The sequence below is a fragment of the Onychostruthus taczanowskii genome, unplaced genomic scaffold (assembly GCF_017590055.1).
Source record: "Onychostruthus taczanowskii isolate IOZ18803 unplaced genomic scaffold, ASM1759005v1 scaffold58, whole genome shotgun sequence".
In the NCBI taxonomy this organism is placed as follows: domain Eukaryota; kingdom Metazoa; phylum Chordata; class Aves; order Passeriformes; family Passeridae; genus Onychostruthus; species Onychostruthus taczanowskii.
In genome coordinates, this window is record NW_024503457.1 from 1,319,006 (window position 1) to 1,345,034 (window position 26,029).

At 37.8% G+C, this 26,029-nt stretch overlaps 1 protein-coding gene across 1 annotated transcript in view; it reads left to right on the forward strand.

Annotated features, from left to right (window-relative positions):
* Positions 1-526: 526 nt before the first annotated feature.
* MYO16 (myosin XVI) overlaps positions 527-26,029 on the forward strand; it is a 278,913-nt gene continuing 253,410 nt past the window's right edge. Inside the window, exons 1-2 of the mRNA XM_041418140.1 lie at positions 527-790; positions 20,372-20,635. Coding sequence (XP_041274074.1) covers positions 763-790; positions 20,372-20,635 — 292 coding nt within the window. The 5' untranslated portion in view covers positions 527-762. The remainder of the gene's footprint in view (positions 791-20,371; positions 20,636-26,029) is intronic.

Consider the following 26,029-nt stretch of genomic DNA (forward strand, 5'->3'; position numbering starts at 1 on the left):
TACAAAGAAAGGATAGAACAGGAACATATCAAGAAATGTACACACAAGCATATTTTAAGGTCAATGTAAATTAATACATGCATAAACCATGAGAGTCTGAAGATGGCTGTAAGCTCTATCCCAATTTTTACCTCATAATATACTGAAAAATTATCTGTGATGCTAAAAGATGGTTATTCTTGGAAACCTATATCAATTTCCTATTCACACAGCAACTGGTGGCAACTAAAAATAATCCTGGTTTCGTACTAGCTAAAAATCTGGTCTCATTTGGCACACGAACAACATGCACAAATAAAATTGAAGATCCCCCGTTCTGCTATTTCATTCGAGCCCACTCATCAAGCTTAGTTTGCTGCCATTTGAAAGCTATTGAAAAGCCATTAACTGGCAGGACTGTGAAAGCCGCAGTGCAGCAGCACACCTCAGTGCTGGAAGAATGTGGCTGCAAGTGCACACCAATTAAATCTTTCTATTCCTGGGGATGTGGGATTAGGAGCAGTGTCAATCAATTGTGCTACAATAGCACGTGCAGTAGTCATGGTTCAAAACGCACAGAGGCTAATCATAACTCCAGCAGCCGGGTGAGGGTGACTTGGAAGCCTCTGCAAGATCCTGGAACAGCAACTACGCTAAATAATGTATTCTGAGGTGTACTGGATACCTGAGGAAGGGCTTTAAATAATGCATTTTCTGGGCATGACAGTTGTAGCAGAAGAGAATGCTGAAACCTGTAGCGAGACTACAGCCTGAGATGAAAGAATGTCTCATTACCATTTTATCAAATGCTGTAAGTAACAAAATGGTTATTTTGCTTTTAAAACTGTCTTTATTTTCTGAGGTGTGTCTTTTCATTACATATGCAAAAAGTCGAATGCAGATGCTGCATGATGTCAACATAGTAGTGGGGAAGGGGAGTTGTTACTTTGCATGTGAATATATAGGCAGAGCCCAGTGTTTCTTTCTCTCCTCTGTTCAGAGATAACTTCATTGTGTGTGTAATAATGCTCTCATTCTGAACTTCATAATGATCAGCTTTTAAAACTTTTGTTTAAATTAATCACCAAAGAATGTAATGTCCGAAAAGAAGAAACGTCATTGACAGCATTATGTTAAGGACGCTTTTAAGGACAGCCTTGGAATATGGCTCTCACACTTTGCAAGGATATACAAATGAGAATAGCTTTATAATTGCAAGCCCAGCTCATCATCTACTGTAGATCAAATGCTTGTATCCCCTCTTTGTCGGAATATTTAGCTATTTGGTGTGACAGACTTAAAAAAATAACAATGAACTTTTAACCTTGAATCATGCAAGCTTGCCTCCTTAAGGACATCCTGAAAGTGGGTTCTATGCTAAATGTATTTGATTCATTGCAGGGGAAATTCCTAACAGTTTGTTTTTTGTTTTTTGGGGTTTTTTTCCAAGGTTGCTTGTCTTCCTAGCTGCACATTTTTCTGTCTTATAGGATTTGCCTTTGAAAGCATCCAGGGTCTGAGTGGAAATTGCTGGGTTTACACCAGAGAAATGAATTATTCTTTAAATACTTGTTTTGGACAGTCAGCAGTAGTTCAATAGGTATAGATATATTTTACTGAAGGACTCAGAAAACTTCAGACTTCAGTGATTATGGCACAGTTTTTACATGTCAAATAGCAGACTGCTGTAAAAGGTTTTTCTCTCTAGATCTTGATCTTTGATGGCTTAAGTGTACCAAGGACACTTTGAAACTATTTTTAAAACACTGTGTTATAGTTAATGAACAAGTAATGTGGTTCTTTGCTGTCTTAATATGAAATTAAGGTGCCCTGGAAGTATTTTAGTAATTCAAGTAAAAATTATTTATATAGGTTTCCTCTTGTCTGCATTCAGTGGGACTGGTGTATGGACTGCTTTTAATACTAGTGGGAGTTACAATTCCCTGTTCATGCGGAGAAGCAGAGATTGGTTTTACTGCACAGTTTTAGAGGTGCATTCTAGGAATAAATCTTTGAGCTTGTATTGAGATTTGATAAATGCAAATGAGGAATTTGCAATGTAACTGTCTTGAAGATGTCAAAAAAGTATTGTTTGGTTTTTATTCACTTTTAAATTACTCTTACAGAGAAATTGTAGCAAATCTAGACAGGCATGTGCAAGTCAATAGCATATTAAATAAGTAACTCTTCAGTGAAACTATAGGAAAGATATGAGGATGACCCTGAGGTTCTTCTGTTAAAAGGAAGCAAATGATGACTAATTGGGATGTTCATTGCATTGATTTGCAGAGATGAAGGATTAAAACACAGTAGAGGGAAAGGTGAATATACGGCATCAATTTTGTCAATAATATTTGTTTCCTGTTTTTCAGATTTGGAGTTTTGATTAGTGATTTTTCAGTAAATTGGGGTGGTTTACCACACAGCTTTCTTTCCAAATAGTGTCCTTTAGAAGACAACGGATGCTGGCTGGAGCCTGACAGGAGTTTTTTCACTGCCCGTGCTTCTCAGAATTGGCAGAAGTGCTTCCATTTCCACCTGTAATTAGTGAAGGAGAAGCACTTCCTCTGCGATGCTCCCCTGAGCATTATTATCTGACTTAACGTGCCAATATGTTGCAGATATTTGTGTTTGGCAGACAGCTGGGACCAAAGATGGGCCAGGGCTGCGTGCGCAGTTGCAGTACCAGCAGTGTTCTGAGATGTGCTGAGAACAGCTGAATCTCACAGCGCTTGGAACGTGACTCTTCACACCTCACTTTGCTTTTAACTCATTTCACCGATGATTTCTGGGTCAGAAATCAAAGACACGGATCCAGAGGAAGCAATGGTGGCAGAGCACTGTATCTTGGACTACCTTGTGTAGAGAGGAAATACCTAAAAGGCACAAATTAATGGCACTTAAAAACTAGTGGTTTATGAACTACAGTGCTATGCACCTGGCTTTTGCATATGTTTGCATCTTGTTTTTTTTAATCTTTGCAGAAGTTGGGTGTGGGAATCTGAGCTGAGAAGGGCTATAACTATTCTCCGATGATGTTAGTACTATTTTAATAATACTCTTTTTTTTCATGGCATTGCTCCCATTAAAAGGCTGTGAAAATCAGATATACGTCACCGTGTAAGTCACCATCTAGTCACAAGCATTTTCTGTCTGGAAAGATTCAACTTTGAAAGCTCTTCAGTCCACCACAGACTCATAAAATCATTAATGTTGGAAAAGACCTCTAAGATCATGGAGTCCAGTCATTATACTAACACTGCCATATCCACCACTAAACCACAGCCCCAAGCACCATATCTACATGTTTTTTGAACACTTCCAGGGATTGCAATTTAACCAATTCCCTGGGCAGACTGTTCCAGTGTTGGCCACACTTTCAGGGAAATAATTTTTCCTAATATCCAAGCGAAACCTCCTCTGGCACAACTTGAGGTCATCTCTTCTTGTCCTATCTCATGTTACCTGGGAGAAGAGACTCATTACAGCCTCCCTTAAGACAATTGCAGAGTGTGATAAGGTGTGTCCTGAGCATCTTTTTCTCCAAGTTAGACAACCCCAGCTCCCTCAGCTGACCCTTCTCCAGCTCTGTTGCCATTCTCTGGATTCTCCCTCCCACTTTGAGCAGGGGTAGCTGCATGGTCAAACCAGATTTTCTGGGACCATGCCCAGTGAGGTCTTTCATCCCAGTATTACCCTGGAACTGCGCCTGCTGCAGCCATCATGTTGTCTTTAGCTGGCACCTGCAGCATTTAACACTAAGCCAAATGTGTGTCTGCTACTGGAGCAGCTCTTGTTGTCACTACTCATGCCCATCTCCTTTTTGCAGCCAAGTATTGCTGCTGCTCAGAGCTGTCCCTGTCTGTGCTGGTAGCTTATCCTTGGCAATCTGTGAGTGTGAGTATTTGGAAGAGAGAACAGTGGTTTGTAGGAGAGTATCACATATTATCTGCCAGCTGCAGGGTATCATTTTATCTTGATGATTTGTGTGACAGATTGTACAGATGAATGTAATTTTGCAAATTAACCAGCACCTTGCCGCTGTCTTCTATCCCTTTTATATCTAGTTATGATATATATATATATATATATATATATATATATAATCATTTACACATTATGGCAGTGGTTTTCTACCTTTGCTCTGGACTTCCTCTGAGGGACCTGCAAAGGTAACTAAGAAAAACAGTACTTTTGCAAGGAGGATTAAGTTTGTTACTCCAGAGTCTGATTTCCACTGCAAATGCTCTGGAGGTGCATAAGTGCAAACAAAATAAAAACCTTGCTAGAAGGAATTATAATCATGCCCGGTGGAAGTAGAAGCGAGCTGAATTTATCCAAATATTAGGATCATAAAATCTGAACATCAGCTTCTACTTCTTTGTGGTTTATCTGTTTCCAATTCCTTTAAATGCTTTGTATGAATTAAAACCCACTGAATTGTGCATGTGACAGACCAATACCTACAGTGATCTGGGATGGAAATACTAATTAGATGTTTATTGATAAATTTAATCCAGGATTTGAAACAAGATAGAAAATAAACATAATAATTTTATTCAATATCTATCCCTTATTACCTTCAGGATCTGATTACATGGCAAGGATTGTCCATGAAGTGTCTACCTGAACCCTATGGAGTTTGGAAAGGGTGGGGGAAAGAGGTGATATGATACGTTAGTTTCAGTTTTCAGAGGATGGAGACTTGAACCTGATTCTCCCATGAATGAAGTAATACTGGGGGTGAAACACGTGATACCTTCATATCAGCTTTCTTACTGTAAGACAGCCTGTGAAACTTTGATCTGTGCCTCAGTAGAGTGAGTTACTGTTTAGAACAAACAAGAGATAAGGAACCTGAAAAGAAAAATTGGAGACCCTTAGTTGGTCTGTGACACTGGAACCATTCACCTCTGTGGCAGCATGTGCAGGGTGACCAAGTAACAGTGACACATATGGGTGTTCTGTCACACTGGACGGTTGGTGACATAAGAGAACTAGCAAATTTTTTGAAGTGTTTTCTCCTTCTCATGAACAGGATTTCTTCTATTCCAGGATTAGGCAGGAGGTGGTAATAATATATTTATTGTATATTCTGGTGTCCCAGAGAATTCTCATATCTTCTTGGACATATCTTCTGCCTCCAATTAGGAGCTTAAGGGACAAAATAGTAAAAATATGCAGGTGGTGGAAATGAGAGCTGTAAACAGAAGCAGGATGTCTGTGACAGTCCTTATTAACACCTAGCCCATTTATCTAATTGATAGTTTATGATACTGTCTGCTAACTCTTGTATCCTGGTTTATTTCTGCAATGACAGAGCTAGGTACACCATGGCTGCAGGGAAAAATTCCTTTTCCTTGTACATGGTTATAACACTGCAACCTGTGGCACAAGGTTAAGATTGTTACTGAAATGAGATGCTTAGCATGGCTGAGTGATCCTGCCTGCTGGAAATGAAACTGGGAGGCAGAGTCAGGAGTCATCGGCCCTGGGAATCCTGAAAGAGCAGGAGGAGTGGCTCTGTGAAATGAATCACTGCTTGGGAGTTTTAAGGTCCTGTGAAGGCGCATAAAGCAAGTCTGGGGGAGTAAAGAGATTTTGATGAAAGGTATTTGTTTGAGAAGCTTATACTGTAAAAATTTATAAGAGAATGCTAATGCAATACATGATATTTTGTATTCCATTTTGACAGACTGAATGTGTCCAATGTATCAGTGATATGCAGTGCAAACTTTAAGAAGTTATATGATAATTCGGGTGTCATGAAAGATATCTAAAAAACTAGGTTTTTAATTATTCAATTAAAAACAAATGGATTTTATCTTACTAACCTTAATAAAAATAGAGCCACAGCTAGAATATTTTTACTTCTATTACACTTTTTAGTTCCATGTCTCTCCCTGTCATCACAGGGTAAGTGCAAAACAACAGGAAAATAGGGTATTATTTACCAGCTATGAATGCCAGTATGTCTGTACCAGTTAGATGTGTTTCTCTACTTTTATTCTCCAGTTCCTGAGTTCATGACAGAAATGCAACAGGAATTTTTTAATTTGAACTAATTTTTTTTACCTAATCTAAATATTAACAAGTCTGAGATTCATGACACTGGTGCAAGAAAAGAGATAAAAAATTAATTTTTATATCAGTATGTAGACATAGGAAGTTACACTTAGAGATATGTATTTTGAGCTGTCAATAAGCCAATTAGCTTGGCACATTTGTGACAGTAGTCGAATAATTTGCTAAGTGTTTCCAGTAAATAAAACTTACCTCACACTAACAACTTTCCTAACCACATAGAATAGAAATTAATAATTTTATTAAGATGCATTTTTACATTAAATTTATATTCAATTTCGAAAAATACACTTTGAAATAATAGCAAAAGGGGCAGTATTAACTTGGACAACTGAAGACCATAATATTTCCAGCCTTGCATTCAACTAAGAATAGGTTTTATTTATAGTAGTTTAGTGGAAATCACAGTCATCCACCAATTATTTTTTGTCATTATTCTGTTTGCTACTCTAAAAAACCTGTCAGTAAAGAGAAGAATCAGCACTTTCTGCGGAAAACTTTACTGAGGGCTTATAAGAAATACTTTATAATTTTGGTATTTGGAGAGCTTTTTCCTTCTGGTTATTCTGCAAAGAGTAAAGAAATCTATCCACCCAAAAAATCAGATGAAAGAAGATTATAAAGGTCAAAGTACCATATTTTCTCACCATATTGGCACAGCATGTGTGAAGCTTCAGATTCCAATATTACATTTTTTGAGATGATTGCTGCAGGAGCAGAGCAGAAAAATACCCCACACCAACAACACAACCCTCCCAACCTCTTTATTTCCATTTATGAAATTGTAGCAATATAGCCATTTTTAATCCTGATGTAGCTAGCTTCTTGCTACAAATAATCACATTTATTTATTTTTCTTGTTTGATACAAATTAATATACTGCAACATACTGAATTTTGCACAGTTTCTAAGTTATAAAACTAAACAGAAAATATTTTTAGATAATTCAATTAACACCTGAATCAAAATTGCAACAGGATAAACATGATTATTTTAAAGCAAGTGAAATCTGAGATGGAACTAATTCTTATTTGTTTTTAAATAAATGAAAATAATTAATTCAGCAAAAGCTTAGTTTGATTTGGAGCAAATAGAGAGTTGTCCTAACAAAAGTTTTTTAATGTATTATAAAAGAACACCAGCAATTAAAGAAAAAATGCTGTTTGTTTATTACAAGAGGTACTTTCCATTTGTTTGCTTTTGAGCGAATGCCTTCAGTGAAAACAACAGCAATATAAGACCTGCTAAGAGAAATCTGCAAGTTTTGACTACTGCACATCCCTTCAGCCCACAGATGGGTCAGTGTGGTATCACTTGCAGAAACACAAATGCAAGTAACATGGCCAGAAGTGGTTTTCTTGCCAGTGCCATTCTTGTACTCTGAAAGAAACAGGCCCTGACAACTTCCCCCCATCTATGAGATGATTCAGAGAGCCCTGACTTAGTCCACTTTAAACCTCTTTTTGATGTAAGGGTGGGACCTGGCAAGGAGTGTGGACAGGAAGGCACTACACACAGTGGAAGAGCACTTGGTTATTTATTACTAGCTTTTCATCCAGCTAGAATATGGACGTTCCTGTTGGAAGTGTACTTCACTCTCTTTCACTTCATAGTGGATTTTAAAACAAAAAATCTTATTCTTAGAAAAAAAAAAGAAAGAGATAAAACCTGACATCTTTTCTTGTAAATCCTACGGTGAATGTCTCTCGTGCAGTATGACATTTCAGAGGAGATGGAAGCAGTATTCAGAGCACACAGACAGGCAGTAGATCTGGGCCATACCACCTCAGGTTGGTGGACTCCTGCTGTGGTCCCATTCGGTGCAAATCCTGTTATGAAGTGCAACACATAAAATATATATGGGACCTTGTAAAGGCATCTACAGAAAATAGAGCAATGTATTAAGGTCATATTTTAAGGGTTAATTGATAGCTTCCAACTGTGATCCCTTTCCCATTAAAGGAATCAAAGCTTTCTTTTTTGAAAAGTTTTGTAAATGTTGACATCTAAACTGAGAAACAAGGGAAACGCATGTAGAAATTTCCTCTTTTTTTCTGTCTTTGTGGGAAGAATAGTATTTTTGTGTGTAGGTAGTTTATTGCAGGCAGCTCTAAAAAAATGTTAGAACAATATATTCCTTACTCAACAATAATTTTATGTGAAAGGAGACATTTTATATTCAGACTGCACATGAACTGAACAGCTTGTTTTTCAGTTGCTTTCCTTTCAACACAATTATTTGATTCTGTTAGCTGCAGTACTAATGTTAGTTGCAGAAGTGGCATGTGTAAATCATATAGACATAGCTGTGAAGAGTAAAGCTTTTAAGGCAAACTAAATTACTTAATTCCTCTTAATCAGTAATGAATATTTAGATTTATTATGTCTTGGAGTGACTTTTTTCTTTCTTGTGAGCAGTAATGTCTGAGTTGCAATAATAATTTCTGTTTGATTTCTACTTCAGTTTCTTCAACATGTGTAAAACCCATTTATATTCATCCAGGTTTTTTTTCAGTAAAGGTGTCTGAAGATTTGTGTAGACTAGGAGTCCATCCTTTGGTACTGCTTTTTTCAGTTGGTCAAGTGAGATCAAGCTGTTCACTTTCTTCTTCTTTCTCTTCTTCCTCTTCTTCTTCTTCCTCCTCTTTTTTGAATTATCAATCATATTTCCCTATTTTAATTTAACCCAGAAAGGACATTGCTGCATGTGTTAACAATCAAATGTTATAATGCTTATCTTCACTTCTGTTTCCAAGCCCCTACAGCTGTCCTATAGTAGTATATGGCCACAGGTGTAATGCTTGATGGTAGATGTGGAAGGTGACCTTAGAGACTGCTGTAAACACTGGTGTCAGGAAAGCCACTAAACCACTAAACAGCTTTCATTTTCTCTTACCCATGAAGATCCAACTCTCACTAGCAATCACCCTTGCTCTTCTAGCCTTAGCCAGACTCACCTAGGACAGAGTAAATAATTACCTTGCCAGTGCAAGGGAGAGAAGCTTTTCAGATGCCAGTGGTGTGGCTTTACATGCTAGAAATTCTCAGGGATTTGTTCTTCACTTTACTGAGGGGTTCTTTTTACAGAACTTTACAGGGTCATTTGGAAATATCAGAACTGAGTGAAGAAGCTGACCTGAGTGTTAGAAACACAGCTGCTGTGCCCATGTTGTTGCTTTTGTGTGGCTGTCCACTCAGTACACCAAACAAGCAATTTTGTGATTTTATCTGTTAATCTCATACATATATGCTATTTTTGTCTTTGTACTCTGCCTAAATTTGCACTATATTCAATTCATTTTTTTTTGTTCCATATTCTCTTCATTTTTATGGTATATAACCTTTCTTTTTCCCTTTCACTCTTTAAATTTCTACTAACTTTTCTCTCCGTAGTCACTGCTTAGCTAAGCTATGCATATTTAATTCTTTTCATCTTTCCTCATAAATCAGTCCCTCGGGCCTCAAAACCATTTGTGGTAGTTTCTTTTGAACTGCACCAATTTGACTGTCTAGAATTTAATGCAATATTCCAGATAAGTTGCCTTTCTGCAGAATGGAGGAGGGCCAGTTTCCAATCGTCTTGCTATTTGAAAACTGAGATGGCAATCCCTTGATGTGCACAGAACAGTGACCAAAGGCCTGCATATTAGCTCTGCTGCAGAATTTTTGTTAGCTCCACTGTGTGGTAAACTGCTTTTCCATCTGCTTTTACTTTACAGTAATCTCTTTAAATTATTAGATTGCATGTAGAACCACAGTTCACTTGGCATAGGATTTCCTTTCCTGTGTGCTTGCCAGTCCTTATGGCTAGGTTTCTGAACCACTGCTTCCTTTTTGACTTTTAACTCCCTATGATGCATGATACTCAATATCCTCTTTGTCTTGATTCACATAATGCTTAACCAGCTTTTACATATGCAGGTTTTTACAAATTTTGATTTATGTGTTTTTCTCCTATGGTTTCTGTAATTCTTATATGCTGTATGACTTTTGAGCCCTGGCATATTTGCTGACTAAATAGTGATATTTGAGAATGTCTGTGATAAAAGAGTGGCCCCAGGTTTTGAAACAATCTGATTTTTTGTTTCTTTATTCAAGTAGTTGATTGTTGTTGCTGCTGTTCAACTTCTTCAGTACCCTTGAGGTATAGTGACTATAATTCTGTCTTCCTCTCACTATGCACTAATGTGTTAATTCACTTTTCCAAATTTCAGATTTACAAATATTAACAACAGTCTTAGTGTTTTTCACTGTGTATTTGTTAAGTACCTGTGTAACAAAACTTTTATATATACTGTGATGGCAGGAAGAATTTTCCAGTGCATCTCTTCCTGGGTGCACGTGCTTCCCTTCTCTCTGTCCTATACCTGAAAGTGTGGGCTAGAGATCCATGTATTATTACATCTCCATTTAATGCACTGTAAGGAAATAACTGTTATTGTCAAAACTTAATTGTCTCTTCATAAGTCTTGTATTGCAGTCAAATAAAGACAGCTAGGTCTGTACAAGGACTAGAAGGAATTATGTTTTCTGGAGGACTTCTCATCTATTCTTTCTTATCTTTCTTTATTGTCATTTGGCAAACCCAATTCTTCTTTGTTCTCATTCTACCTTCTGATTTAGAGCTTCTGGAGTTTTACTTGCTTTTGGTGGGATTTAGATCACAGCAATTTAGATTCTTCAATTATGACCAAATATTCTGATGCTATTTCCTCACAGGCTTTGCAAGTGACAAGCATGAATTAGTATATTATTCTAACAAATATACATCGCTTGCTTCTGAAAATGACAAATAAAAAGTGACATAAATTCATAGATCCAAAAGTTGTAAGGTTTAGTGCAAACAGCCAATTTGTTTTCTCTTCTAAGTTGTCTATATATAGATATATATTAAAAATAAAAATGTGTTAGTGCAGACAGTGTTAATCAGATGACTGTTGTTTTCTGATTGCTTTAAACTCTCTCTTCAGATCCTGACATAGGTACTTCGACTATTTCTTAAAAAAAAAATAGCTGCTGTACCATTAAGCTTTGGGAAACACATAAGCATATTTTGCTTTGATCTTTCTAAGGAAACAAAATCTTTGTGATTAGGTTACTTGTGTATATGCATCTTGTAGGTCTTCTCCCCATGATAATTTCCAAATCCCTTACCCACTTTCAGGAAAGTGTTTCAAAAGCAGGTTAATCATGACATGATTTATTAAAAAAAGTGAGTACTACATTGCCTAGTAGTGTTGTACAACTATTTAATTATGGTTAGAAATTATAATGTGACTTTTCTACCATATGGGTGTCAGGTTTAGTTCGCAAGCCATTATCTCTTGTCACACAAGGTACCAAGTAATGTCAAGACTTTCAAGGAAATTTAAGCATGCTGCAAATAAGTTTCTTCTTGTTGTGCTAGTTTCAGGTGGAGTAGAGTTAATTTTCTTCACAATGTCTAGTACAGGGCTTTGTTTTGGATTTGTGCTGGACACAAGGCTGATAATACAGAGATGCTTTTGTTATTGCTGAGGAGGACTAACAGAGACAAGGGCTTCTCTGCTTTTTGTACAGCCAAAGTGGGGAGGAAGTTGTTGGTGCATGGGAGGTTGTGAGGAGACACAGCCAGGACAGGTGGCCACAACTGACCAAAGGGATATTCCAGACCACAGGACTTCATGCTTATAATAGAAAATAGGGAGGAAGAAAGAGGAAGGGAGTGCATTTGGAGTGATGGTGCTTGTCTTCCCAAGCAACCATTGCACCTGATGGGGTCCTGCTGTCCTGGAGATGGCTGAACACCTGCCAAATCATGGGAAGCAGTGAATTAATTATTTTTTTCAACTTTAGCTCTCCCTGTTAAACTGTATTTCAACCCATGAGTTCTCTTTTACCCTTCCTATCCTCTCCCCAGTCCTGTGGGTGGGGCAGTGACTGAGCTCCTGTGTGGGGTTTGTTGGCTGGAGTCAAACCGCAGCGCTTGGGTGAAAAGCAGTGCCATGCACACTTTGTACCACTTACCTTGCTGCAAGCAAAAGATAAGGTGTTTGTGGGACAAACTTCAGAGGGTGTGTCTACACTTCATAAACAATGAAAGACATTGGAGTGCTGATGTTCAACAGCATTATTATTTAGCTCGCTGGGTCATTTTTGAAGTGTCCCTACTAGTTCTCTCTATGGGAAAGGCTATGGATGATATCTAGAAACTCCTCCCAACAGACAGAGCAGATGAAACACCCCCATATTGTGTGTTCTATCTCTCTATTGTGTGCAATCTTTCATCTATTTAAAAAAATCCTCAAATACTGTTCCCTGCCTACATATACCCTCCTACTACTTACTAGAGCACATATAAACACCTTTGGGTTTATGTTGTAAAATACCTTTCTCCTGTGTTGCAGTGAAGTCTTCATTTTAGACACTGTGGAATTTAGAAGCCACAAAAATAGATCATTATATCTTTGAACACAAGAGCTCAGCAAAATCAAAGGAGAACTAGGGCTATATGCTGTGCTGTCTAGATGTGTTTCATTTTTTCATGGACCTTCACTTGTGAACATAAGCTGGTGTACGTTTAAATTACAAGCTTTTTTTTTTTTTTTTTTTTTTTTTTTTTTTTTTTTTTTTTTTTTTTGTGAGGGAATACTTATATCCTAAGCTTTGTGGCTGATTGCTCAAAAAACTTACTTAAATTCCAAAAGGGCAGTGTTTTAGCCTATTGTCTGAATACTCATTATTTAAAGAGGTTACAATAAAGCCCACCTGAGATATTCTGTGAGATGAATGGGTTAATGTGTTTTACTCATATCCTAGACTGTGCAGTCTTTCTAGTTGGAAACTCCTGTGCTCCAGAGCAGACAATGCTGTCTTAGTTTGTTTCACAAAAGGTTCTGATGTTTGCAGGAGAAATTACTTGAAATATGCTGTGGTTTGTGGGAATCCAGACGGCACCTTTGTCTCATCCTCCAAGGGAGTACAGAAGGATAATGGCAGTAGAGAGAAGATGGAGATAGCAGCATTACAAAAATAAACAGTATGAGCTTGACCAGATCATGTATGTTCATTTTGCTTGCATTCCTGTAGTTTCTGGATGTGATCCACAGATGAGGACTACTGCTCTGGGGCAAACAGACTTTCTTTCAGACCATTCGTACTTGTGAATTCCCTGTACATCAAAAACAGACAAAAGAAAATTATTTTTTTGTGTTTCTAAAAAATGAGAAGAACCCCATACATATGTATTTGAAACCTGTGTTTCATTACACTGAAGGCTAATGTACAGGCAAGCAGTTTGACTGCATTTTTTAATAAGCTGGCAAACAGTTAATGAATTTTACCTAGAACATAAAATCTCCATATGTCACAGATTGCTGCATGGCATAAATCACAAATGACAGTGTAGAGCCCTCTGTTATATTTAATTAGGTATTATTCAGACTCTCTTCTATCACTACAATGGCAAGATCCCAAACTGGTTGATTCTTTGATTTAAATATAATAAATTCTTAGAAAATTCCAGTGTAACTTCACTGAATTGCTGATAGATAGATAATAGAGTCTATTAGGAAGCTTGTAGAGTTGATAAATAACATCTGATAAGTAACTTTTCCTGGGTATCAAGCTGGAAATTGATTGCAGTTCCTACTTACCAGTCTAGTCACATCGAAAGGCTCTTGAAGAGCAGCATACAGGAGTAGGGTTTTATTAGAGAGTGGCTGCTTGAATGTGCTCAGGATTGCTCTTCAGCAAAGACAGAATTGGGTGTTAAGCAGAAATTGAGGAAGCTTTGTGTATCGTGTCATTTAAGAGCCCTAACTTTCTAATTACATCAAAAAGAAGCTCTGTGCAGCCAAGAATAGGAGAAGCACATCAGCTCCTTTACTGCAATGTAATTTATTCTAGATGACATAGCTTTAATTGAATTCTTTACATTCTTTACAAGGTAAATAGTTATACTGCTCCCTCATGATTATCTGCTTTTGGGGTGGGAAGGGGAACCAAGAAAAGAGAAAAAGGATGAAGTCCATTGCTACAGTGAGCAGATCCATTCTGACCTGATGGAAGGGTTTCAGCTGTGGAAGTCAGGCTGAGTGGTTGCAAGCACCACACTTCACTCACAGCTTAATAAATGTAATGGAGAGGCTGTTCAAATGGTAAGTAATTTTCCCTGTGCTGAACAAAGGATTTTCAAATCCAAGTATTTTGATGCTGACCTTAATGTTTCAATTTGAGATAGATTAAATCTAATCCAGCCTTTCCTGTGGCTGTTCTTAGCCGCATTTCTTTTGGAAACTGTAAGATCAGTAGATAATGCATAATAACTTCTGATTTCTGAAGAGACCACCTGTAAAAAATGCATTGATCTGTGGTTCAGACACAATGACTTCAGTTATGATTTCAGTAATATAGTATGTATAACACTGATTTCGTATAAAATTCATCTCAGCTTCATAAATACTCATAAATTGTTATTTCTAATTCAACGTAACAAATTTAAATAATATGCATTGTTAGCAGAAGAAAAAAACCCACTTGCATAATGATATCATTATGTATAACAGCAAAGTGCATTGCTGAAAGGGCCAGTGCTTAAATTTGTGGTCTGACTTCTGTTAGCAAACACAGAGTGCACATTAATGTATCTTTTTGAACTGGATGAAGCTGGACTGATTTACACCATCCGTGTACCTGAATCTCTAAGTGCCAAAGCACTTGCTGCTCATTGCATGCATTTCCCACATATCTTTGTTAGTAGTGTGGTTATAGTTAGCTAGCCAGCTTTAGAAGTGTTGTACAATAGTGCTGTCTTTATTTATTTGTAGAAAAATGCCTTTTTTGATTTGTTGCATGAATGCTAATCTATTTAAACATTTATTGATGTTGTTGAAATTGTTATCTTTCTGCAATTCAGGACAATTTCAGTTATCTAAATTAGAATGTAGATGTTTAATTGCAGTTGTGAAAATGGGCTGATGACATATCTGTAGCAAGAATAGACCAAGATAGGGTCTAAGTGTCAGAGGACCCAAACTAAACACAGTATATATTTTGGATGCTTTTTTACTCTTTTTCCTTGAGTGAGATTAACCTGCTTAAAGACTATTTTTTTGGTTGTAGTATACATTCTCAGAATCTCAGATTACCATTTTTCCAGCTACTTTAAACCTCCTATATTTTGTTTCAATTCTATAAAGACCATAGTCTTTCAAATACCCAGAATTATTCATTGTTTAAAATATCATAAAAATCAGCATGTTTGCATAAATAAAGATAAGAATGTCACTTATTATTTTGAAATTTGTAATTTTAAGCATTATGCACCCCGAGTCCATGTCACCTTATTTGAGAGGCTTGCTCCATTAAGCAATGTCAACAGTTTGGTTGTGTGCTTGCCTTTAATGAAAAGTCACATGCAACATCAAAATACAATAGGTCTGAGCAGAGTGGTGAGCCTGTGTGTGCATGTATGTCAGCATTCAGCTTTACTTTCTGGAAATGCTTCTGACCTGTGACATAATCATAAACCCCCAAGGACTTAATCACCCCCATGTAACGTGAATTACCATCTGAGGTGCATTTTTTAGGATGAGTAGTCTCTTAATTTAAATGCCAGACCAAGTCACTAAAGTTAATAGATGTAAAGCCATAACAAGCAGTATAAGGAAAACCTGTATCAGTATGATTTCTGAAAAGAGGTATGGCAAAAATGTCCTTACATACTGTAAAGTTACTTGAGCTCAATTCATCTTCAGAAGATTGAAGAATATTTCTGTAACAGTACCCATTCTTCCTCTCTGTTTAGGTCCCATCACCCTTCCTTTGCTCTTCATTTTGTTCAGGAGCTGGTGCTTGTAATGTCACAAAATATTCCTTCTCTCATCTTCACAGTGAGAATCAGTGACAATTCAAAGCAAACCATTCCTCTTTACCAGAAATCTCTTGTTTATACAGGCAGGATCAAAACTGTAATTTGTCTTGTGATGTGGATGTCATACTCTCTGTGAGTAAATTGCTACAATTTTATGAAGCTGTTGTTTTAAAGTAGCGATTCTTCTTTTTCTTGTGGTTCATGGTGTTACCAGTCAATGAAGCAGCTTTTTGCTAGCAAGCATCATTGGAACGGTTTTTTTTTTTTTTTTTTTTTTTTTTTTTTCTGTTGGTTACAGTGGTAATGATTTCCTTTTTCCTGTACTAATTAGTAATATATGTGATATAGTAAAAGTTTTTCTGGTTTTGATATTTCAGTGTTCTATAGAGGTTTCTATATTGTGTGCTTATACAGAAGATGCAGACTGTAAAACTTTATGCATACTGACAATCATGTTTAATGTAGTCGCTTTTGTCCAGAACATCCCATTAAATAAATAATAACCCAGTAAACCTTGCCAGCTTTTTCGTGGGTAACACTGCCAAGGTATTCTCTGGTGCAGTCTGTCATGACCATCACAGTGGCCTTATTGAGTCCCTGCACATTAGTGTAATTTGTCATGCACTGAGCCAAGAACTGCATGAAATAATCTTCAAATCTGATATCTTACGTCATGAGATACAAACTCTTAAGCAAAGTAGATTCAGAAGACAACCTTTTTCCCTACCCACAAATCTTTACCATGCTGCCCTCTCAAAACCAGCTCTGTTTGGAATCATGTTTTCCATCTATCTTCTGCTGTTTAATGGGGGTCATATATTGTTCTTGTACCAAATCAGTACGGCAGTTCATGCCAGTCTTCCTATATATGGGGAAGGAAAGGATGAACAGGCTTGCTGCACATATTACCTTTTTAGGAGGTTCTAACAGTGGGGGTTTTTTGAGTCTAACTGTGGTTGGGTTGTCATTCTATAAGCAGAAACTGTTTATATCCACCTAATAAAGTTGTGGATTTTAGCAGCTATTTTTTCCTGGAGGGTTTCTTTACAGCTGAAGCTGTTGCTGCTGTTGACAGTGCTCACTTAGGACAGAGTACTTGGCATACTTCAAATGGGAGAGCGTAATCCTGGGAATTGAGTTGATAGAAACTTTGGGCAGTTAAGTGGGGAAGTGCATATTTTCATGCCTGAGCAGACTAACCCTATACCTCAGTACAGGCTGGGAACTGACTGACTTGAGCTGCAGTCCTGCTGAAGGATGTGCAGGGGCTACAGTGGACACAGAGTTGAATGGGAGCCAGTTCTATGTGCTGATGATAAATCAGGCAAACCACACAGAGGGCAGTTTTCAGAGGAGTTTGGCCAGCAGACAGAGGGAACTTATTGTCTGCTGCTACTTGGGGCTACTGAAGCTGCACCTGCAAGTATGTGATCTTGGTCCCACCAGTCTAAGGTGGACACTGAGGCAATAGAATGCAGGCAATGGGAGGCAACCAGGATAACTAGCAGAAATGACAAAGCTGAAGTCTTCTCAATAGTGACAGTAGTAACAAGGGATAATGGCCACCAGAAGAACTCAAGGCATTTTTGATAGAAATCAGTGCAGCACTTAAACAGTTTACCAAGACAACTTGTAGAATCTGTTAACAGATGTTTTCAAGACTGGTAGACAAGACAAGGTTGTCTGGTCCAGTATTAGTGAATTACCCCATGCTTCATGTGTATTAAGCCATCCACAGAATTTCCTCCAGAAGCACGTCTATAATCTTCCTGTGTTTGATGTGAGCTCTCTTGAGGTGTGACAGAAGCTCTGCCTCTTGTGCCATCATCAGTTCCTCTGCTTAGTAGGACCACAGAGCAAAGCTCTGCCTGGTTCTAAAACTGGGACTCACTGGTGCATGCCTTAGAGATGAGTACCTGAAAGATTGATTCAGGCAGTTTGCCTTGTTTGCATTTATACTATGTTTCTTAATCTAGGCTTAATCTAATGAGGTTGCTGACCTGTAGCTGTTACACCCACAGTCGGATACTGATCTCATCTGGGATGTATCAGGTTCCAGATGTGCTCAGAAAAGAAATTTCATCTTCAATTCATTAATTCTCAGCTGAGTTGAGTGACCAAATGGATCAAGAGTCCTTTTCTCAATTGGCCTGAACTGCTTTGACTCTGGCCACACACTGGGACGTGCTATGAGGCCAGTTGTGGTAGTTAAGCATGGTTCCTCACAGGGCAAATAGACAAAGACTCATACAAGCTCAAAGTTATTCCATTGGAGAGTCAGAGGACATTAAGCCAGGAGCATCCTTCCTGAAACTGGAATCTGCCTGTGAGAGAGCATCTTTGCTGTGCTATGTTTGACCAAGACACTGAGCTGATTTGTTTGATTTCTTGCCTTGGAAGAGAAGTGTGATGGCAAAGGTGTCCTACAGCTTGCATCAGTCTCATTTGTTATATGACAGCAAACACTACGAGTTCCTCCTAAGAACAGAGACTGCCCATGAGCTAAGCTGAGGAAAAGCAAAGATACCATTAAAGTCTTTAGGTAGCAGACAGTGCAGATTTACAGCTATGACTAAGACAGTAGCCACAATTCTCAGCCTCAGGTGAGTTTTCAAAATGTAAACAGCAAGTTCAGTTGCAGCCTGTTGGAGCTCAATGCAGGTCTGCTCCTTCTTCCCTTCATAAAGGAGAAGGAATGAGCAGAGCAGGGGTGGGCTCCCAGCTGCAAGCAAACACCATTTAAAACAACGAGCTGGATTTCCCTCTGTGGCTATGAGCCTTGCTGGCAGGCATTATAGCCACATTTAGAAGTGTTAGCATATAAATTTAAGGTGTTACAAGTCAAAAGGCCTGTGTAGGCTAAAGGCTTGGCTGCTGAAATATTTTGTACATAGCAGAACAATTCTAATAGCGAAGATTTGAAGTTTGCTTATTCGGCAGTCCTATCATGAAAAAAAGAAGATACAGTTGAAAACTACCTCAGACTGAGGAGGATGGTTTGAGTATAGCTCTTCTATGGGATTGAGTGCTCTTAACGCTGGGATTGAAACCAGGAATAAAGTTACATCTTCTGCAGTGTTACAGAGTTACCCATTCATTTTGCTGTGTCTTCCAACAAGGAAATAAAAGAAATGAAACATATAATTTTTGCTATGAAATGAAACATATAATTTAAGGTCAAGTGGAAAATTTTGTTTTATACAGCAAGAGTTATTGGCGTTGACATGCAATAAGAAAGGGTTTGTGTTTTGCCTTAACACAAGCCAATATGTGTTTCCAGTTTTTAGTTTGACAACTCATTTTCTTCTAACTAGAAGGGCATGCTAAGAAAGGAACAAAAATTATAGGGAGAGAGTAGCCTATGTTAAAAATAATTGACTGAACTTGACTGGTAGAGTTGTATTCTATGTCTGTTTCTGTCATAGAATTTCCCAACAAGACACTCTGGGCACTTTTTGGATAAATGTGTGCTCCTCAGTTTGGAGAAGTCTGGTTTGAGACTATGGATTGTAATTTATAGTGAATACATGTAATAACATATAATAATATTCACATTCAAGGAGTTGGGCAATAAAATTATCTGACAATCTATTAGCTTCCTTTTGTAACATAAAAGTAAAAGTAAGTAGCAGCACTCAAATCTCCTATGGTCTTTGGTCTTCACTGTCAGTGGAAAAGAGGACATACTTGAAAAAAACAGTGTTATTGTAATATCAGCAAAAATACCATATTTAATGGTAAAACCAAAAAAGGAATCTAACTTAAAGGAAGTGCTGTGAATGTTACGAATAACTGGTTCAAAGACACATTTGTGATTGCTTCCACATTAAGATTTTAGTATCTGATTTTTTCATTAGAAGAATCAATCTTGATTTCTATGCAATCAAAAAATTAAAAAAATTAGAAAAAAATTATACACATGTTTGGAAATCTGAAATTACTAAAGTTTTTAAGAGGTAGCTACCTGAGTGCCCGCTGCATGCTAATGAACTCATTAAAATTATGATATGATGCTTTTTCTTTTCACTTAATACAGGAATTTGCCAACCTACAGCAAGATGAAAATGCATAAAAATGAGGCATGGGCATCAAACTAGCATTAGTCTTCATAGTAGTTTCTTGTTTGTAAGCAAGTGCTAGACACTTGAATTTTATTGATATATTTCAATATTTTGCCCATCTCACATTTGAACTTTCAAACTTCTTTCTATCACATTTGTTCATATGAACTGAGCCAGCTTTTAAAAAATGTATCAGTGATTTAATGGAATGAGTTATGTGTTATTTTCAAAATGTAAATGATAATGACATAGACTATATGTAGTCAGCCTTGGTCGAGTAGGAGGAGCTTACATGATGGACTTATGCATGGTTAGAACAACAAAATAATTGGGGGAGGTTTCATGGCACATTTGAAAGAAAGATCTAAATTTGCTTGTGTTTAATTCCTTGCAGGCTGTTTCCAGCTATGTAATGTTTTTCGGACCCATGAGATGGAAATTGAGCAGTGCTTGCTGGAGTCCCTCCCCCTGGGCCAGCGGCAGCGGCTGGTCAAGCGCATGCGCTGTGACCAAATAAAGGCGTACTACGAGCGAGAAAAAGCTTTCCAGAAATGGGAGGGCTACGGGAAGAAGCTGAAACATGGAAAGAATCAACGAGTTTGTTTTCATCTTGCTGATATGATACAGGATGCCATCATACGTCACGATGATAAAGAAGGTACATATTCATGTTGTATGATATTTTCCTTTGTACAGTAAAAGTTTCAGAGGAAAAGCTTTCTTGTTCATCTGTCTCTAAGTACAATACAAAATACTAATCATAAAGTGATTGTTGCAATGAAATATGCAGGCATGTATTGCATACAACACATTGCAGCTTCTCACTGAAATGAATAAGGTGTGGTGAGTAAAACTTCAGAAACATAATTTATTTTGAGATTAATATAAGCTAATATATTTCAAAACAAGTAAGGACTATGAATCTATGGTTATGCCTTGCCTCTTGCATACCTACATGTTCCATAGAATTTGACACAAGTTACTTTGAAAATTAGGTTCTCATTTTTTAGCCAAAATTTGGAGTAAGGGATGCTGCTGTTAGTGACATTGGCGTTTCTAGGCCAAGGAAATTGTGTTGACCCATAGTCACACCAGATAGAAGGTCATCTTTCTGCTTGTGAAATTATATTTATTTCCTTTTGAAATATGTAACCACACTTTAGTGTTTTGTTTTTATTTTCCTGGTATTTTGTGAATCTCTGGTGCAGCTGAGACTAACCTGAGGAATTTGTAATTTACTCCTCAGAAGTGAACCAAATCTTGCACTAAGAGTCTCCCAACTTTTAGAAGTCCCCAGACATCTCCATACTGTTGTGTGTGGTTGGGAGGGATATAAGAAAAGAACTGATGCAGTGTTGTTGGCAAGTCCTTTGCAAACAGAGTTTAAGTCAGTTCTTTGTAATCACACTAGTGTAAAAAGGGGACAGAGACAGACACATATCATGCAAAGAACTTTGCAAGATTCTCCTAAATTTTATCAGTTTGATTGGGTATGCCTTTTTTACTCACTCCTGAATCTTCATTTTATTGTGCATTTGGTCTACCATTGCTTATCACTCAGGTATAGTCCTACACATTTAGATCTTTAGAAGGAATGAATCAAAAAGCTCTTCTTTTAAAGTGAGTGCACAGGGCATCATTTATAACTAAATAATAAATAAAATTCACAGTTTTTCACTCTTCTGCTTCTTCCTAGCGGAATTATAAAAAATATAACTTCCTCCATGTTTCCATAGCTCCAGCTTTCTTTAAAAACCAAGCAAAACACTAGATATGACTCTTAACATTCTGTAAAATTCAGATACTTCAGGCTATTTTTGACATTCACACTGAAGAAATGTAGGTTGCTTATTGCAGTGGTGGAAGGGCATCAACAGTGTTTTGTGTTACCCATTCTTGGCCTTGAGCTGCACCCGAATCAGAATATAAAGTTCAGCAGGTGCTGAGACTGAATAACATAAGCAGAAAGGGACGATATCTCAGGCAGAGGGAAGTGGAGGAAAACCAGGAATGTTGTCCTGCACTTGAAACAGATAAAACAGGTCCCCAGAAGCAAGGAGATCAAATAGCCCACAGATAACACAGTCCTGAATTTGTTGCCTGTGGTTCTTTCCCAGAACTATGAAAATGTGTGATTGTTGTCTTTAGGCAGTTTGGGGACCTGCAAGTGCCTGTCGTGTTTTTAGCCAAATGTTCCCAGACCCTGTTTGCTCTGGGGTGAAAAATGCTGTATTAAGAATTGTTATCATCAAAAAAAAACTCAAACCAGAACAACAAAAACAAAGTTTAAACTCACAGACATGAAAGCTGCTTTCCTACTATTGTTGCTGAATGGAACATACAACCATGACTCTAGTGAATATACCTACATTAGAATTTCTGTTCAAATTAGACATATTCTTTTGTAATTTATATCTCACTCATTTACTGTGTTTGGTTGTTTTTTTATGGAGCTTGTAACATAGATTCCTTTCAGGCAAAACTGTACTGGAAGATGTGGTCTGGAAGTACAGCTAGTGCCCAAAACAGTAATGAGCTTTCAGTTTATGAGGCTCAGCTAGACAGAGCCTGAAGTATTCCCATGGAAGTAATGGGATACAGCTGGGGAAGTTGGGCTTTTGCTACAACCTGTTTCTCTTCTCTATTTAATCATATTTTACAATGTGCTCAGAAATCAACAGCTTTGCATAGGTGTAAAAGACAGCTAAGAAAGGTGTTTTGCAGTTCTATGAATGAAATGCAAAAAAAATATAGTACAGAATGTGGAAAGAGGGCACAACAAGGGATAGAAGTAGTTGTCCAAGTGAAGCCCAGGGGTTCAGTTTTTCTGAAGTATCATACATTATATAGACTGGACAGCACATTTTGAAGTGGTGAGTTGTAGTTCTGGTTTGGTACATGAGATAAATTGGATACCATTAATATAAATAGAAAGATTAATTTATAATGTGGCTGGTGCAGAGACATTTCACAATTGAGTCTGGTTAGAATTTCACTCTTACAAATTCATTCTTTGTTATTAATGAAAAATCTGAGCACAAAAAGCATTGCTGTTACTGCATGCTAATGGGAGTGGCCATTAGTTTGCTCTAAAATTAATTTTAGAACTGGCTTTGAGAAATTTTTACTAGTGACCTGCTTTGTATCAAATTTATAAATTAAATATATGCTCATTTGATTTCTCAATAAGTTAAAAATTAGTGAAATTATGTATCTTTGCTCTTTTTTATTATTTTTTTTTATTAGTAGTAGTAGCTGTTCTTTAGTGTTTTATCTGACCGAGGGAGATTGAAGGGGAATCCTCCTTCTCTGTCTCTTTGCAGCATCCTGTAGTTTCTCTGTTTTAAAGCAATATGTTTTTACTGCTGTTGATGGGCCACATCCACCCATGCTACTAGCAGTGAGCACTTTGGGAGATTCTGCAACTATTATTCTCAGTGTTGACATGTATAGAAACAGAAGCTGATGAGTAAGTAAGTGCACTGGTTTTTGACACTGATGTTGTACATCTTTACTTCTGGCAAGGGAATACCTCCTGTTAATTTTCCTTTAAATACTATATATTTTTCTCCTGTGAGACATTAAATCCCTAATAAAAATGAACAGCAGGAAATTTGTCTTGCTGGCATCAGTCATATAAATGTACTGCAAAATGGGAGAGGTAGCCAAGGAGGCTTCTGCAACCCATTCCTTCCCTCTGTGAACTAGGCATGCTTGCACCTACCTGTGGCATTACCATGTGTACCCAGGCCTTTTCTAGTGCACACACAAATCATACATCGGTATTTGCTGAGCCTGCACATCAGCTGAGACCCATCTACAAGCCATTAAGAAATTAACCCAGCACTCAGGAAATAAACTGAGCCAGTCTCAGTCTCAGTCTGAGTTTCTGTTCCAAGTACAAGGTAGTCAAACAGATCCTTAGCATTTGGGCCTCTTGAGAATAAGGGGTATGCGTCCTTCCTGAGGCAGAGGTGCAGTTATTGGCACTGACAGCACTGAGAAACAGTGGCTGCTTTGAAAGATGTGCTTTTTGGAACGTGAGCTGATAGATAATCTTGCTACAATGAAAACAGTAGCTGAAAGTGGACGTGACAGCCCTGTACCTGAAATCTAACATAGGGGAAACTAAAGGACTGGCTTTAGTTTCTGTAATCTTTTGGTATATTCTGTGACCCACCTTCTCAGTCATCCTGCAGAATTACTCAATATGTAGGATTGTCAGAAAATCTTTGTACATAGTAAGTATCTTTGTTGTAAAATCTCTCAGTTGTGATGCAGTCATGATGTGTACCATAAAGTCTGCCGGGCTGGCAGGTGGTGCTAGGTCAGGGTACAAAGTGCAGAGAGCCATCAAATTCAGTCTGGAGACAAAAGAGGTACTTCTGTGAAAATCAGCATTACAAAAGGGAAATGCAGATTCCCTAAACCTATTTAAAGCCCATTTCATCCTTCTGATGAGCAATATGCTCATCTGTGACAGCATTGTGATTCTAAATAGCAGCAATACCAGAGTGAGTGTGTGTTAGCATAATGCTGGGTCTCTAGTAATCATTATTTGTCCTTTTGTAGTGACTGTAGTTTTAGTCAGTCCTCCTCAATTCTCCCAGAGCTTCTTCCTAACCCTGCAGTCTCTAGTAATCATTCTTTGTCCTTTTGTAGTGACTCTGTTTTAGTCAGTCCTCCTCAATTCTCCCAGAGCTTCTTCCTAACCCTGCAGTGTGACTTTGCCTTCAGAGACAGAATGCTGGGATTTGCTGGCTGGGGACAGCCTTACTCTCCCTTCTCTCACCAGGGTATGACAGGAAAAGGTGATTTAAAAAGAAGAGAATACCAATATCCTACTTTTCCTGTAGTGTTCACTGCCAAGGCAGGCCTCCCGGGACTGGGTTCTAGCCCCAGCTAGATTGGCTGCAGAGCAGTTTCACAGTGTAGGAAAGAAAACAGAAATCTTATCTGCTTCCCTTCCTCTGATGCCAGTATCTCTCTAGCTGTTTGAAAGGTGTAATATTATTGTGAAATTGGTAGTATCATGATATTTGAAAGGCTTGGAATATCAGTATATTGGAAAGGTTTAGCACCATTAGTTATTTTAATGAGCACTGTATAATGTACCACGTTATGATAAATTTCAGTTATGTTAATTAAAAGGGTGTGTAAGTGAGCATAAAAGGGGGTACAGGTGGGGCTGGTGCTGAACTGTAATTTACATCTGAACAACTTTGGGCTATAAAGAGGGCTCAGGGGAGGGAAACAAAATCTGTTCAAAAGAGGAATATATCTTTAATTTAAGATGGCAGATGAGTTGACCATTAGCTTTCGTTAGGAGAATGTGTCAGAGATATTATACTAATCCTTCCTATTCATGGAAAAAAGATGATAGAAATAATCTGAAACAGAAAACTGAGGCTGAAACTGAGCAGAAATAAACCAATTTTTTATTATTTCCTTGCATTGTTTTCAAGTCTTCTAACCAACTTCTTATTTTTGCATTCTATTACATTAGACTTGGTTATGCCTTACTGTCCTTTTTCCAGTAGAAGCAGCTTGGCTGATTACATACAAGATGTTCTGTAAAACAGTGGATTGCACTGACTGTGTCTGGCAAACATCTCAGGGCAAACTTACTGATCCGCAACAATCAGTTTTAACATTGCCAGCAGTATTTTTGAAAAGCTGGAAGAAACAGGATGTGGGCAGTAGTGACAGGTTGGTGAGAGCAAGGCTCCATCATGTGAAACCTGCTGTCAGGCAACAGCATGTAACATTGACTCTTCCTGGCAAACACCTTTATAATTAAGGATAATGGAAACATATTCAGGTAGCCTGTCTGCTGTTGGGATTCTGACTTTCAGAAAACCTTTTTTAGATGTTTGGTGATACCTCCACTTGTCAAACTGATTTCAGGCAGCTTTTCTCATTTTTGCTATTGCATGTTCAGGGATGAATGGTGAGAAAGCAAGGCTCTGAGCATGGCAATGCCTGGTTTTTAAATTCACTAAACCCTTGGATGAGGATTGCATTTTTGTGTGCCAGAATTTCAGAGGAATCT